Source organism: Equus quagga, chromosome 15 (genome assembly GCF_021613505.1).
Source record: "Equus quagga isolate Etosha38 chromosome 15, UCLA_HA_Equagga_1.0, whole genome shotgun sequence".
Taxonomy (NCBI): Eukaryota; Metazoa; Chordata; class Mammalia; order Perissodactyla; family Equidae; genus Equus; species Equus quagga.
In genome coordinates, this window is record NC_060281.1 from 30,583,405 (window position 1) to 30,598,716 (window position 15,312).

General features: G+C 44.8%; 1 protein-coding gene across 3 annotated transcripts; it reads left to right on the forward strand.

The window, feature by feature from the left end:
• LOC124226212 (HLA class II histocompatibility antigen, DM alpha chain) lies at window positions 1-15,312 on the forward strand. Of its 3 annotated transcripts, none has more exons than XM_046639164.1 (6): window positions 1-286; window positions 2,817-2,938; window positions 13,109-13,393; window positions 14,019-14,297; window positions 14,548-14,673; window positions 15,047-15,312. In XM_046639164.1, exons 1-6 carry the CDS (start codon window positions 282-284, stop codon window positions 15,049-15,051), a joined length of 822 nt encoding a protein of 273 aa, XP_046495120.1. In that variant the 5' UTR covers window positions 1-281; the 3' UTR covers window positions 15,052-15,312. The 3 variants fall into 3 exon arrangements, with proteins under 3 accessions (XP_046495120.1, XP_046495119.1, XP_046495122.1); XM_046639163.1 differs by having other exon boundaries at window positions 5-286; window positions 14,548-14,676; XM_046639166.1 differs by lacking the exons at window positions 1-286; window positions 2,817-2,938 and adding an exon at window positions 11,693-11,845 and having other exon boundaries at window positions 14,548-14,676.

The following is a 15,312-nucleotide window of genomic DNA, read 5'->3' on the forward strand; positions in this document are numbered from 1 at the left end:
CGCGCTGACCTCCCGCCTCAGCGGCCCTTCCTCCACTGTCCAGGGCCTGGCGGGGCGGCGGGGGAGGCCTGCCTCGGGTCGTTGTCCGCAGGTATAAGATGCAGCTTGGGACGTCCTGGCGGGAGTCCAGCGGAAACGCGCGCCACCGAGCTGTTGTCAGCTAAGGAGAATGGGGCCTGGACCTGGAGATGTGAGGGTTTGCGGGGGGGCCCTCCCCCGGTGTAGTGTGGTTCGACGACGGAGAGGGAGTTTATCACCCTCGCGGTGCCTGCCTCCGGGAGATGAGGTGCGGACGGTAGATGTGGGCGTTAGATGTGGGCGTTTTGTTCGTCTTCTTTGTCTTAGGCGGCTTTTCAACCTGTCATTTTCCGTGACCCTACCAAGACTTCATTGAGACCTGGCAGTCCCTGGACTCCTCTGCCTTCTACAAAACTTACCAGCCTTCTGATCACTTTTATTTCTTTACCGATCTCGTGCTCGACCATTTAAGTTAAAACTCTTCTGCTTTTCCCTAAGGGTTTGCCCTCTACTCTCAGTCTTGAATCAGTCCCATAAAAGTCTAATCTAGGGATGTGTATGGTGATTCAGTTGCCACCTAAAGCAGATCTTTTACTTGTTCATAGCCCGTAATCTCTCCCCTGACCCTCAGAGTATGGTTCAAATTTTCACCCCAGTCGATAAACCCCACTTCCCACCAACAGAACAGAAAGGCCAACTTGCGGGAGAACTCTTGGCTTTCCATCTCCCTCCTGTAAACTGGGCTATGTGTGTATCCTTTACCATTGTACGAGAAGTCCTCCCTTCACTTTAAGGAAATTTCCTTTTCTGTTGACCTGGTCAACCTTATCTATTACTCTGAAGCTATCCTCCATTTTCTATCAATTGACATTTTAAGATTCTCTCTCCTATGCGTTTCCCAGCCCTCAAAAAAAAGGAAAGACAGAAAATAACCTTGTCGGTATTGTATCCCCTTGTAGACTCTCCTCTACCTCTCAGCTCCCTTGCATAGTCAAGACCTGAAATTGTCATCTAAATTTTCCTCTCTCTGCCCCATCCCACTTTTCAGCCCATTTCTTCCACTACTGAAACTGTTTGGCAAATGTCACCAAGAACCTCCTAATTGGCAAAGTCAGGAAGCACTTTTCAGTTCTCACCTTATTTGACCTCTGGAGCATTTGACATTTGATCATGCTTCCTTCTTGAAATTCCCTACACCCTTGGTTTCTGTGACCAGCTCACTTGTTTCTTTTCCTACTTGTCCAACTGTTCCTCTCCAGTCTCCTTTGTCGGCTCTTCTTCAACCCCTTCTTACATGTTGATGTTTACCAGGATTTTGCTTCTAGTTTTGTTCATCCTCTCTAGGCAATCTCACTCCATGGCTCAAAACCTCTCAAATCTGTATCTTTAGTTCAGACAACTCTCCTGAGCTAAACTTGCTACTAAATATTACCACTTGGGTAGTCCTCAGACACTTCAACATGTTCAAAATTGATGCAGTTTGTATGCACGCTAGACCTTTCTCTATATTATCCTGGCTAATGGCAACTATTAAATCACGAAGTCTGCACTCTGGGAGCCCATTCTTGATTTCTTTTTCTCACGACTTTATATCCACTAGACTTATTATTTTGGCCCTAAAATGGCCATGAAGTCATACTCGGTTCTAGTCCTATCACCTGAGCTATAGCAACAGCCTCCTAACTGATTTCCCTCTCTCTAAAGCTGCACTGTCCCGTACAGTAGCCACTAGCCATATGTGGCTATTTCAATTCATATTAAATACAGTTTTAAATTTAGTTTCTCAGATGCACAAGCCACATTTCAAGTTCTCATTATGCACGTGTGGCTAGTGGCTGTGATATTAGACATCACAAATTCATTTCAGAAAATTCTGTTGAAAAGTGCTGCTCCACTTGCCCTCTCTGCCTCTGCCACAGTACTCCCAGGAGTGAGCTTCCTAAAATACAACTCTGGGCGTATGCTGCTGTTTAAACCCCTTTATAAATTCCTCATTGTCTGTGTGATAAAGTCCAAATTCCTGTGCTTGACAGAAAGGTTGGCTTACCTTTCCAGCCTCATGTCTAGCCACTTCTTGGGAGCTATACTCCAGCCATATTGAACTGTTCCCCAGGCACACCATTTTGTTTTGTGCCCCTGTATTTTACGTATACAGTCATGTGTCACTTAATGACAGCGATACATTCTACGAAATGTGGTGTTAGGTAATTTCTTCCTTGTGTGAACGTCATGAAGTGTACTTACACAAACCAAGGTGGTGTAGCCTACTACACATCTAGGCTTTATGGTACTGATCTTATGGGACCACTATTATATATGTAGTTCATCCTTGACTGTAGTGTTGTTAATATGGCACATGACTCTACGACTTTCTCTACACAGAATAGGTTTTCCTGCAATCCATCTAAGCCCAAATACCGCCATCTGAAAAGCCTTCTCTTGCCTCCCAAATTGAGCTAACTGCTCATTCCTTGATGTCCCTTCCTCTTACGATTGCACCTTTCACAGTGAATAGCATTTATGTGATTACGTGTTTGTCTCCTTTACTGGACTTCGATCTTGGGAACAGAACCGTGTTGTATTCTTTTTATTTTTTAAAAAAATATCCCCAGCTCCTGGCACAGCACCTGGCCACTATGGGGTGCCCACAAAGTGAACAAGTGTTGAAGGAAATTGATGCTTAAGTAAATATGTGACTAGGTAAGATTGTAATGTATATGTATTATGGGTCGTCATGCATAGTATTGGGGAAATAATCATAGTAAGACAAAATTATTGCCATCAATTATATATTTCAGATATTGGAATGGTGTGAGGAAAGACAGAAGCAGAAGAGCACAGGTCATTTTCACAGGGAGCGGTGCAGTCCAGTCTGCCCAGAATAGACTACAAGTAGAGCAGGAGGAGAAAAGGCTGGAAGGTAAATTTATTTGAGGCAATATTATGGGGAATTTTCAATGCTGTTAAGTTTGGACCCAGTGGGGAGCCACTGAAAGTTTTTGAGCAATGACTTGATTGGAATTATGTCATTAGATAGGAACTCGATCTTCATGCTCCCAGTGGCTAGCACTATACCTGTTAATAAGTGCCAGATACAAACGTTGGGCTGGAAGGAGATGAGACTGGTGATAGCTAACATTTATTGAGCTCTTGAAATGTGTCAGGCCCTGTTATAAGTGTTTAATAACATGTATTAACTCTTCTAGTCCTTATAACCCTGAGAAGTAGATACTATTGTTATCACCCCCATTTTTCAAATGAAGCAGCTGAAACAAGAGATGTTAAATAATTTACCCATGTCATACTTTTCGCAAGTGATCAGAGCTGGGATTTGAACCCAGGCAGTCGGCCTCTGGATGGTATGTTATTCTGGTTGGTTTGCAACCACAATAAAAGATTGGAGAGGTAAATTTGGGAGTCATCTTTGAGGTGATGTTTGAATCAGTCATGTAGGTAGGTGAGATTTATAAAGGAGGAAGTATAAAACAGTTTACTCGTGGGTTAGGGATTGAGCTTGGGTTAGATGCTCACGCAGGGAGTAGTAACAGGAAGCGGAACCAATGGAAGAGCATCAAACAAGAAGGAAAAGCAGAACAACATAATATGAGGAAGCCAGAACAAGAGAAGGCTCTGGTGAGGACTTCATGTTTGTTGAATGAATGACTAATCAAGAGTTTTTAAGCTTTTTTGTGCCGTGGACTTCTTTGGCAGTTTAGTGGAGCCTTTGGACCTTGACTGACAATAATATTTGTAAATGCATAAATAAAATATACAATTATCGAAATATTTAAAGAAATGTGTGATGATCTAGTAATCTGTGTTCCCTTATTAATACAATATGTGTTTCTTAACTAATACATTAAATAAAGTAATTTATTGGCAGGTCTAACAACTCTTATAATTGTAAAGGAGAGATATTTTGAGATGTCTCTGTACGTGATATGAAAATATTAATTGATGATGCTTTCTATTGATGACATTACAGGTACTGCTAGTACTACAAAGACTTATTTTCTACATTTATAAAATTAAATTTCAGATAGTTAGATGTTATTGAAAATAAAAGTGACTCTTTTTTGTTCCATCCAAGTTCATGGACCCCTGAATTGTATGGCTTGTGGACTGCAGTTTAAAAATCCTTGTTCTGACTGAATGAGGAATTGAGATCCTACAGATAGGTGTGAGAGAGTGAAGAAGGGGGAAAAACTCATTGGGTTGGTAATTGGGGTCATTACTGATATTGGAGAGCAGTTTCTGTAGTCTGGGAATAGAATTCAGAGTAGGAGGGACCTGAAAATTTGCTTTTGCAGGTTTGTATGTTTACTTGTTTAATGTCTCCCTATTTTCATTAGATTATGTGTTTGATGATGGTAGGTGTCTGGTGCCCAGCATGTGGCCAGGCACATAGAGGGTGGTCAATAAATATTTGCTAAATAAATAGTGAATGAACCTCTTTGAACCACAGTTTTCTTGTTACCTAATGGGAATAATAAATTCTGAGCTTGTAGAGTAGTTGAGAGGATTGCTATATCCTGATAACATAGCTAAAAGGGCCGATGAATATGGATATGAAGGGATATACTGAGCTGGGAATGAGGGTAAATGTGGGAGCTGGATGGCTAGGTTTGCTCACTGAAGTAGGATGTGGCAGAGAGTAGGAAGAAAGTGACAGGTGGGATCTTGAGTAGGGCCCAGAATGGAATGTGAAGAGTGGTGGGGTGCACAGGGGAGGCAGTAGGGGTGAAGGTGTTTGTAGGGTAGACCATAGCCATGCCTGGTAAGATTTACTGTTGAAATATCTGTTAGAAAGGACAGTCGATCATTCATCAAATGCTTGGAGGCTCTTCCAGGCTCACTTTCAACATCCTTAGTAACTAACAGCCCATTTATGCATCCCATGAGCAGTCATTTGGTAGGCCTTCTTGGTAGATGCTGAGAATGTAAAAGAATGGGACATGATCCCCTAAGGACCTTGCAGTGGGGTGAGGTGACTGTGAAGCAGATATATAAATCACAGAATAATACAGTAAAAATGATGCTAGTGGCAGGCACAGGGTGCTGTGGAACATACCGAAGAGGCTGTTAACCTCCACTCTGGGTTCCAAGGCTTCCTGAAGGAGGTGAGATTTCATCTCAAAAGACACATGGTGGTAGGGTAAGTGATTCCAGATCATTAAGGATCATGCCAAGGAGAGCAGATTACAGATAACTGTTTGAAGCTTTTCATATAAAAGTATGATGTGGGGCTGGCCTCGTGGCATAGTGGTTAAGTTTGGGCGCTCCACTTCAGCAGCCCAGGGTTCGCAGGTTCAGTTCCTGAGCACGGACCTACACACTGCTCATCAAGCCATGCTGTGGTGGCATCCCACATGCAAAATAGAGGAAGATTGGCACAGATGTTAGCTCAGCGACAATCTTCCTCAAGCAAAAAGAGGAAGACCGGCAACAGGTGTTAGCTCAGGGCTGATCTTCCTCACCAAAAGAAAAATTATGATGTGATCAAATATTTGTTATAAAAAGATCCTTTGGCAGCACTGGAAAATAAGATTGGAGACAGACCAATGATAAGAAAATTGCTGTAATCCAGGAAAAAACAAGCAAACCAGTGAAAGCCTGGACCAGTGGGAATGGGAAGAAAAGTGAGGACAGATCCGGGAGATATTAAAGAGGTAGAATTGATAGGACTTGGTCAACATGAGATGAGAAGATTTGAGGACCATCAAGTTGTGAAGATTGACTCCCACATTTGTTGCTCAGGCAATGGGGTGGGCAGTCAGGTTATTTATTGAGGTCTTGAATGCAGGAGTTGGAAGATGTTGGGACGGGAAGGTGATGAGTTTAGTTTTGTAAATCTTGAGATGGAGGAGCGTTCAGGGTAGTAATTCCTAAACTTCATCTGCCTGTTAGAATTCCTTATTGAACCGTCAATGGGTTTATGGGATATAATGCAAAATAGAAAACTCACCATTTGTTAAAAAATGGAAGTACAGTTTGAAAACTGTAAGACACTGCTTTTCATTTAAATCTTCTTTTCTCTTAGACATTTTGAGATAATTGAGGGGAAATGAACACAGATTGGGCTAAATGAAGTTGAGCAATTGTTTACATTTTTGTGGTTGTGGTGATAATGTTGTACTTATGTTAAAAGTTATCTATTATAGATACCCTTAGATTTCCTGATGAAATACTGTGACAGAATTTGTTTAAAACACTCCAGCAAAAAAAAAAAAAAAAATAAGTTTGGAACAGGAGAATAGATGAAACAAGAACGGGAGACCTTTAGAATGTTGAAAATTGTTGAAACTCATGAGACTACATGGGGATTTATTACATTCTTTTGTGTATGTTTGAAAATTTACATAGTAAAATGTTTTGGTTTTTAAAAAACTTTTTAAGTCACAGGTCCAAAGGAAATCAGTTAGTGGAATATAAGTATTTTTATTAATAAATCAACATTAAATCGTATCATGAAGTATATTTTGAATTTATAGCAAGACTTGTGGCAGACCAGAGATCTTCAGGTGGATGACACACATCACCATGGCAGATAGTTGGGTGATGCTTCTGAGCATTAATGCACAGATTTAACCTCATGCTTATGCCTTGCATGCTCTCATGCACTTGTCTGGGATGCCGTATGTTGAAGATAGCTGTATTGAAGTGATTGTTAGGGTCATGATGATTGTCCCTTCTCTGGGAATAGAGGTGACATTGTGCTTGGCCTCAGCTAATTGATCCAGAGGTACACACCTAGTACAAGCTGAGCCAGTCAGATGGTCTCTCCCAGCAATGTGAAACTTGAAAGATAGAGGCTGGAGGGCTTTGAAGGTGAAGCATATTAATGACAACTCAACCCCTGCTGCCAAAGGCCGTGTGGCTCCCCTTCTGGAATCTGGCTTAGTCCACTCTTCTTTTGATATCATGCACTAGCTCAGTATCTTTCCAATAAATCACCATTTTAAAAGTTAAGTCAGCCAAAATTGGTTTCTATTGCTTACACACAAAATAGCCTTATTAAATATAATAAATTGTTGCATAATAAAAATTATGTAAATGCATTTGGTGTTTTATTATATCTGTGTTGAAAATAAATTAAAAAATTAAAAATTGCTGCTATCAAGTTTGCATTTTTAAAAATTTCTTGAGGGATGCTTTTGTGTAGAATACAGTTTGAGAAATGCTGTTGCATGACATCCAAGTGGAGATGCCTAAAGGCATTTGGGTATATGGATGGTGTGAACTCAGAGCAAGATCTGAGCTGAAGGGGCAAATTTGGAAGATGTCAGCAAATAGGTGGTAACTGAAGGCATGTGGGAGTAAATGCCATCCAGGGCAAGTGTATAGTGTAAGAAGAGACAAGGTTAAGGGTAAAACTCCAGGGAACACCGACACTTAAAGGGTAGCTGAAAGAAAGGAGACCACAAAGGAAACAGGATGCCAGAAAAGTGGGAGGGAAAACTAGGAGAGAGTGGCATCAAGGATGCCAAAAAAAATAGACGGTTTTAGGAAGGAGGGCATGGCCAACAGTGTCAAATGTTGCAGAGACTGCGAAGAGTCCATTTGAGTTAGCAACACAAAAGTGTGGGTGAACACTTTAAGGATTAAATGATAAGTATGAAAATGTAGAGATGGTTGCCACAATTTTTTCAGGAAATTTGCTTCTTCCAGGAAAAACAATGGGGCAGTATTTAGAAAGGGGCTGGAGAGCTGAGTGTTAGAAAGCCCTGGCCTACTGTATTTTCAGGTGTTATGCCATTGTTTTCATAGACATTCATATCTAATGACCAAAATAGACAGTGAGTTACTGGGATGCAGAACAGGCTGCATTGCTCCTCTCTTGCCCACGTTTATCACTTCCCCAAACTGATTAGAGACTATTATTGAGAAATCTATTATGGAGGTTGTTAGAGGGTCCTGACAGGAAGGAATACATAGAGGGAAGGGTAGTTACAAGTGTTTGAACTTGTTACCCTTTATACCCAGAGAGGAGTTAACCACACCTGCCCTGGCCTTGATGTTGAGTGGCTACATTTCTCCTCTTGCCGGTCTTGTCCACACCCTACTCTCTATGGAGAACTTGGGCCCCTTTGCCTTGTTCCTCCCACCCAGAGTAGTTGCAGTGTCTGCTACACCTGTGCCCAGCCCTCCCACCCAGTCCTCTTCCTCCTGTTCCCCTCACCCCAAAGCTCCTTACAAACGATCTCTTGTATCTGGGGCACAATGTATTCCTAGCCAGTTGCCACCCCCAAGGGGGAATGAGGCCTCGCTTTGGAGGGCGGGTTTATTTTGGGTCCCCCATCCCAATTCTGACCACACGCGTAGGACAGTGTTCAGCAAACTATGGCCTGTGAGCAAAATCCAGTCCATTGTCTTTTCATATGGCCTGAGAAATAAGAGTGGTTTTTACATTTTTGAATGGTTGGAAAAAAGCGAAAGGAGAATTGTATTTTGTGACTCATGAAATTTAGATTTCAGTGTCCATAAAAAAAGGTTAAGAACCAAATTCCAGGGAACGCCAAATTTAAAGACTTGCTGAAAGAAAGTAGTCCACAAAGGAGACTGAGAAGGAGATGTCTGAGAAGTGGGAGGGAAAGCCAGGAGGAAACTAGGAGCACAGCCATGTGCTTTCATTTACATGTTTCCTGTGGTTGTCTGCATGCTGCAGCTCAGTACTCATGACAGAGACTGAGTGACCCACAAAGCGTACAACATTTACTATCTGGTGCTTCATGGAGAAAGTTTACCGACACCCTAGGTGGCTGTGTGTCATGTATCTCCCCCTACAGTCCTGGTGATGTCACAAACTTGCCTTCTATTTTCCTAACAGCCCAAATCTTTCCACCGCAGGAACTACTGATGAGTTAGTCCATAAAGAGTGGGACACAGGGAAAATGTTCTGTTTTTTGAAGTGTAACACAGTGATTTCCAAAACCTACACCGACCCTGGCACTCCTCCTGCCCTCACCACACACACACACACACACACATACTAGGGTTTCAGAATATCCAGGAGGTTGTGGGTGTTTTTTTTTTTTGTTTGGGGTTGTTATTGCTGCTGTTACTGGATTTTGAGAAGGGAGTGTGGATTTTGAAACTCAGAAACACTGTTGGACCATATTCACATAGATTAATTTCTAAGATTACTTAATTGCCACATTAGATGTTTCTCACTGCCTCTTCCCCCACCCCTTCTGTCTTTCTTTCTTCTTCTCTATCAAACTTGCAGCATATACACTGACAGTTTCTTCCTCACCTCCCACTTACTCCTCAGCCCACCACAATCTGGAGTTGACTCCCACTGCAACACTGAAACTGCTCTCAATAAATTTGTCAACCATCTTATAATTACCAAATATAAGGACACTTCCAGTTCTTCCTTGACTTCTGAGTAGCATTTGATAGTGTTGATCTTGCCCTTGTCCGTGGAACACCTTTATTTCTCTGATTCTACTTCTTCCTTGTTCTTCTCCTAGCCGAATGTTCCTGGTGGCACCCGCTTCTTACAAATTAGTGCATTTCAGTGTACTGGTTATTATCTAGTGCCAGTGCCAGGTCCACCCTCCTATACTGTGTTCTGGACTGCTCAGCCTAGGAGTCTGCAAGGTGTGTACTTCCCAGCCTTCCTGACTAGTTGGCTTCCTGTTAGATTCTCTCAATAGGAGGCTCTGGCAGGAGATCAGAAAGCAGGAGAAACCGAGAAGCTTCCAGCTTTAGTTTCTAGGAGAGTGGCAGTTGCTGGTAGATGTAGCAGCAGCAAGAATGGGTGATTCTGGACTCCTGCCTCCTGGGCAGAGGAAGTACCTTCTCAGTGATCCAGCCTTGATGGAGATGACACCTTTTCAGTAGATCCAGAACCAGCGATGACAGTGTCTCCCCCATGGCAACAGCAGCTGTAGACCTGGATTCTAGTTCAGGTGCAATAGCAGCTTCTGATTTCCAGATATTCCTCTTTCCTATTTGCTCCTTCAGCCACTCTTTTTCCCTTTTGCACTTATTGCCCTTTGAACCTCTTTGTAACTGATTCTTTGTAGTAAATTCTCTCAGTCTGAAATATCTAGAGTGGCTATATGTTCCTGGCTGGATCCTGGATGATAACTGATATGAGGTTTGGGGTTTGAATCCATGTAGACTTATCTCCTTGTGTTTCTTCCTGCTCTCTCTGCACAGTCTGCTTTGGTGATCTTAGCCACTGCCTCTGCTTCAACATTTGGGCTGATGAGTCCATTAAGGTTTTCGGCCCATACCTGAGACCCATACCCATGCACTTCACACCTCCCTGCATGGTTGTTCCACTGGCATCTCAAATTCAACACGCACAAAACTGAACTCGCTCTCTTCTTCATCAAACTGGCTTCTATGGCATTCTTTTCTATTTCATTTCAGTCCATCACTCACCACCCACCCAACTACCCAATATAGAGACCTTGATGTTATCCTCGATCCCTCTATCTCGCCTTCCCGCATCTGATCAGTAGCCAAGCCCTTTAGATTCTGCTTCCTAATGATCTCAGTATTTGATTTCCTCCATATCTTCCGTTGAAGACTTAATTCAGGCTCTTATTTCTCACCCAAATTATTGCTATATTGCTGCAAGAGGGTGGTGTGAGGTGTGTGGGCGCAATTTTTTATTTTGATGTAATATACTATAGACTCTTGACCAGCAGTTTTGCCTGAATTATTTCCAAGCTCCCATTGTTTGAAATATCAAAACAGTTTTTCTAAAATGTTAAAATGATTGTGTCACTCCTCAGTTTTAATATCTCTGTCATCTGCTAAGTAAAAGCCAGATCCTCCTTGGGGCATAACAGGACCTACGTGATTTGGCTCTTGCCTAAATTTCCAGCTCATCTTGACACTCCCTCACTCCTCCCCATTACCAAACAGGGACACACGAGCAGCCTGTGTAACATACACATCCAGCTACCCAGAGGTCTCCTAAGGAAGGAGCTCTGAGTGCCTCTGACCTTGCGCTGGAATGCTTTTCTCTTCCCTCGCGTTCTGCTGGTCAAAATGGTTTTCCTTCAAGACTGTTAGAAACCTTATGTCCCACTTATTCCTCCATCCTCATAAAATTACTATTTCCGAAACATTCTTATTTGAATATATTACATTGTCATGTAATTATTTATTCATTGACTCCCCTCCTGCTAGACTTTAAGCTCTTTGAAGGCAGGAATATGCCTTATTCACCTTTGTATTTCTAGCTGTGGGCCCAATACCTAGTACTTTCTAAAATTTCAGTATATTTCTGCAAAACGCATTGAAGCTAATGCCTGAAGGAGAATACCTCTCTGAGAAGAGGAGGGGAGTCGGGAGGGAGGAGGAGGCGTGGTCTGAAGAGCCCAGGGGGTTTGCTGTGGGAAGATGAGCTTCCCCACTGCAGCATTCTGCCACGGGGCGGTGCTGCGCCGAAGAGCCCGCTGGTCCGGTTACAGGCTGAGGCTGACAGCCTGATACTAAAGAGGGATCCCCAGCAGGAGGCAGACTCCTCCCTTGCCTACCAAGCCACTTACACAGCCTACTCTGGCCTGGTAAAAGAGCAAGGTCTTCAGGAGGTTGCTGGCCCCAGGTGTCTTCCCAGCGACTGATGACGTTAAACCCTACACTTCTGTGATTGGTTTAGCCAAAATGACAAGGGCGACTATTGGAAGTGAGCTGACACAACACCGTCTGGGGAGGGAGTTTGGGGACCTAGGTCAGCTGGTGGGTAGCTCCTAGCCCACTGTGTGGCGTGAAGCTATGGATCATGATCAGAGCCAGGGAGCTGCGCTGCTAAGACTGTTACCCTTTCTGTGGCTGCTGCCCCAGTCCTGGACGGCCCCTAGAGGTATGACAATACCTCCTCCCCTTTACTTCAATCCTGATGGATTAGAGCCTAGGGAGCCAACCCAGGACACTGAAGAAGAGCCCTGTGCTTTGTAAGTGGTGGGAAGTATTATGGGATAGTGGAAACAATAGCAGGATTGGGAAAGAGATGAACTATGGATGGTTGGCAAACAATGTCAGAGTGCTTTATATATTCCATTTAAGACCATCTCTTGAAGCAGAGATTATTATATCCATTTTACAGAGGAAGAAAATGAGACAGGGGGCTTAAGTAACTTGTGCAAGTTCATGTGGTTGGAAAGTGGTAGAGCTGGGATTTGAACAAAGCAAATGTTATTTCCACTCTTTTACCTAAGAGACTACTCTGCACTCTGTCATCGACTCAGCTTGTGATTCTTGAAAAGTCTCTTAGCTTTATTGGTCCTTAGTTTCCTTCTCTGTAAAGGGCGAGGCAGAATGGAAGAATAATCTGGAAGATCCCTCTTACTCTAAAGGTCTATTGTTCTGGGTATTGGGTGTTGGGTAGAAGGTTCCAGCTGGCCGGGGGGATTCCTCCAGGAGTTTCAAAGAATAGGGATTATTTCCTGCAGCTATGAGGTCACCTCCCCCAATCCTGTCATTGCAAGGCCAGAGGGTTGAGGGAGGGGAAGACAATTTCAGAGAGGCCTGGTGCTGATGAAGTGGCTGAAGAGAAGCCTGGAGACTGTTTTTTCAGTTTACCAGGTTGTCTGGGGATAGGAGGGGGCAGTGTCATCTATGGCTTGGGGAGACCATGACCATTCCTTCACCCTCCTGTCTGAGACTGGGGAACCCATCCAGGCCGTTCACAAGTCAGTCTGGTGGCCTTCTGTGAATTGGACTAAAACTATACCCTCCGGGAGAATGCAGCCTTGTGCCAGGATGCATGGCTTGGTGAGCAGGGTGCAGGCTAGATTTCAGCCTCCAGTTACCTCCACGGCTGAGTGCCTTTGTGCAGTGCACAAGCACACAACCAAGATTGTGACTCTGAATCTGTCACTTTAGACAGTAGACTATTTTTACTTTTTACCACTTTGGACAGTTGGCCTTTTCTGGGCAGGGGAAGTTTGGAGAGATCCTGTAATTTCCTCTTCACCCACATTGGGAGGGAGAGCCTAAATAACAGACACAAGAGGGGTTATGCCCCGCCCCTAACCCTTCTCCCAGAAGCAGGTCTCACTGTTTTCTAAGCTAAGAGAGAGGAGGAGGCGTGCACCTCCCTGAACCCGCCCTGTCTCCTTTGCAGCTCCTACTCCAGTGTGGCGGGATGATCTGCAAAACCACACATTCCTACACACAATATACTGCCAGGACTGGAGTCCCAGCGTGGGACTCTCTGAGACCTACGACGAGGACCAGCTTTTCTCCTTCGACTTTTCCCAAAATGTTCGCGTGCCTCGCCTGCCGGAATTCACTGACTGGGCTCAGAAGGCTGGAGATAGTTCCAACATTTTCTTTGACAAAACCTTCTGCCAGGAGATGATCCAGGAAATAGGCCCACATCTTGAAGGACAAATCCCAGTGTCTAGAGGTCAGGAGTTTTTTGGGGAATGGGGAGAGAGGGCTGCATTCTTAACCTCATTAATCTATACACTAAATTATTCCCCCTCACACTAGTGCCCCATCTCTAACGCCTTCTCATTCTCCCCTACGACCTTTATTTTTCTGCCACCCCTCATCTGCACTCTGTTCTTGTTGTGGGGCAGAAGACAAGTGCCTAGGACGTAGCAGGCATTCAAAACTATTTATTGAACTTGATGAATTCAACAGGGACCCAGTGATGCCTGCTGAATATTACAGCTTGTGTCACTATGCTCAGTAAGATGGAAGGGGAGAATGGGAGTATCTGATGATAAGCCTGTGTTTTAATGAGGAGCCAGCGTGCCCATGTGAGGTCTAGATAGGAAGTGCTTCAAGAAGTCAGGGTGGAGGGGTCTACAGTGGCCTGGATCTGGCTCTGCCTGTAGGTCCGGTCTGGTTCTCGCCTGGAAGAAGACCGTCCTCAGAGGCCCAGCTCCTCCCTCATCTCTCCTCCCAAAGCCCACCCTCCTTGACTCTCTCTCTGCCCTCCCTTCTGTATGCCATGTTCCCTCCAAACACAGGGATACCATCTAAACTAGTCACTTCTTTCCCTCACACCTCAATCCCCCCACCAGGGATCCCTATCACTGAGGTGTACACGCTGAAGCCCCTGGAGTTTGGCAAGCCCAACACGCTGGTCTGTTCTGTCAGTAATCTCTTCCCACCCACGTTGACGGTGAACTGGCAGCATCAGTTCTCCCCTGTGGAAGGAGCAGGGCCCACGTTTGTCTCAGCCGTTGATGGACTCAGCTTCCAGGCCTTTTCTTACTTAAACTTCACACCGGCACCCAATGACGTTTACTCCTGCATCGTGACTCATGAAATTGATGGCTACACGGCAATTGCCTATTGGGGTGAGAACCCTCTTCCTGGAAGCCTGGTTCCTTTTCAGAGCAAAGAGGGGTGGACCCATGGGAGGGGCTTCTTTCTCTACTTGATCTTGTGTATTCCATTCTCACTCTGAGCCAACCTCAATCTTCAATGCCTCAGTTTCTCCCTTGTCATCCCAGACACTCATGTCATTCCCCTGGGTCGGTGGGGGGGGGGTGGGGGGGGGGCTTCCCAACTGGGTCTACAGTCTGACCTGCTCCCCTTTTTCTCCAGTGCCCCGGGATGCCCTGCCCTCAGATCTTCTGGAGAATGTGCTGTGTGGCGTGGCCTTTGGCCTGGGTGTGCTGGGCATCATTGTTGGCTTAGTCCTCATCATCTACTTCCGAAGGCCTTGCTCAGGTGGTACGTCAGGGCATCTGGAAGGGGTGGGCAAGCCATGGGAGCCAGATACAGTGGTGCCTGTGTGGACGTGCCAGGATTATCCTGTGGCATGGGGAGCACATATAGTGATCCTCAGGCCCGTGAGTGGGGAGGGTTGTATTGGGCTCCATGGGACATCCTCCTAGTTGGGGTCCTGATGACACACACATAGTTATAGGTCACAAGAATGGTTTGAGTGGGAGAGGAGTGCTATGCAGAGCTGTAGGAAGGGTGCTTGGAGATGATTTATTTGGGGACAAGGAGAGATCAGCTTCTGTAGGGTGTGCTGGAGGCAGGTAGGGGCATTTGGGGATCCCTCTGATGGCCTTCCTCCATCCTTCTCTCTCCTCAGGCTGATTCTTCCTGACCGGAGTCTGATGCCAACAGCTTCAACCATCCAAGCAGAGGGTGCTCAGGTTTCCCGCATCCAGCCCAGGATCTCTCAGAGCAGAAGTCCCTGGGACTCCCCCAGTGTGTGTGTGCGTGTGTGTGTGTGTCTATAGGTTTCTCGGCTGGGGGCTCTGCTGTCCCTGGGCTTACATTCGGGAGAACCCAGAGTGGCCTTTCTATCACGACCACATCCCTTTCTACTTCAAGGCAATAAATCTCATTTGTTAA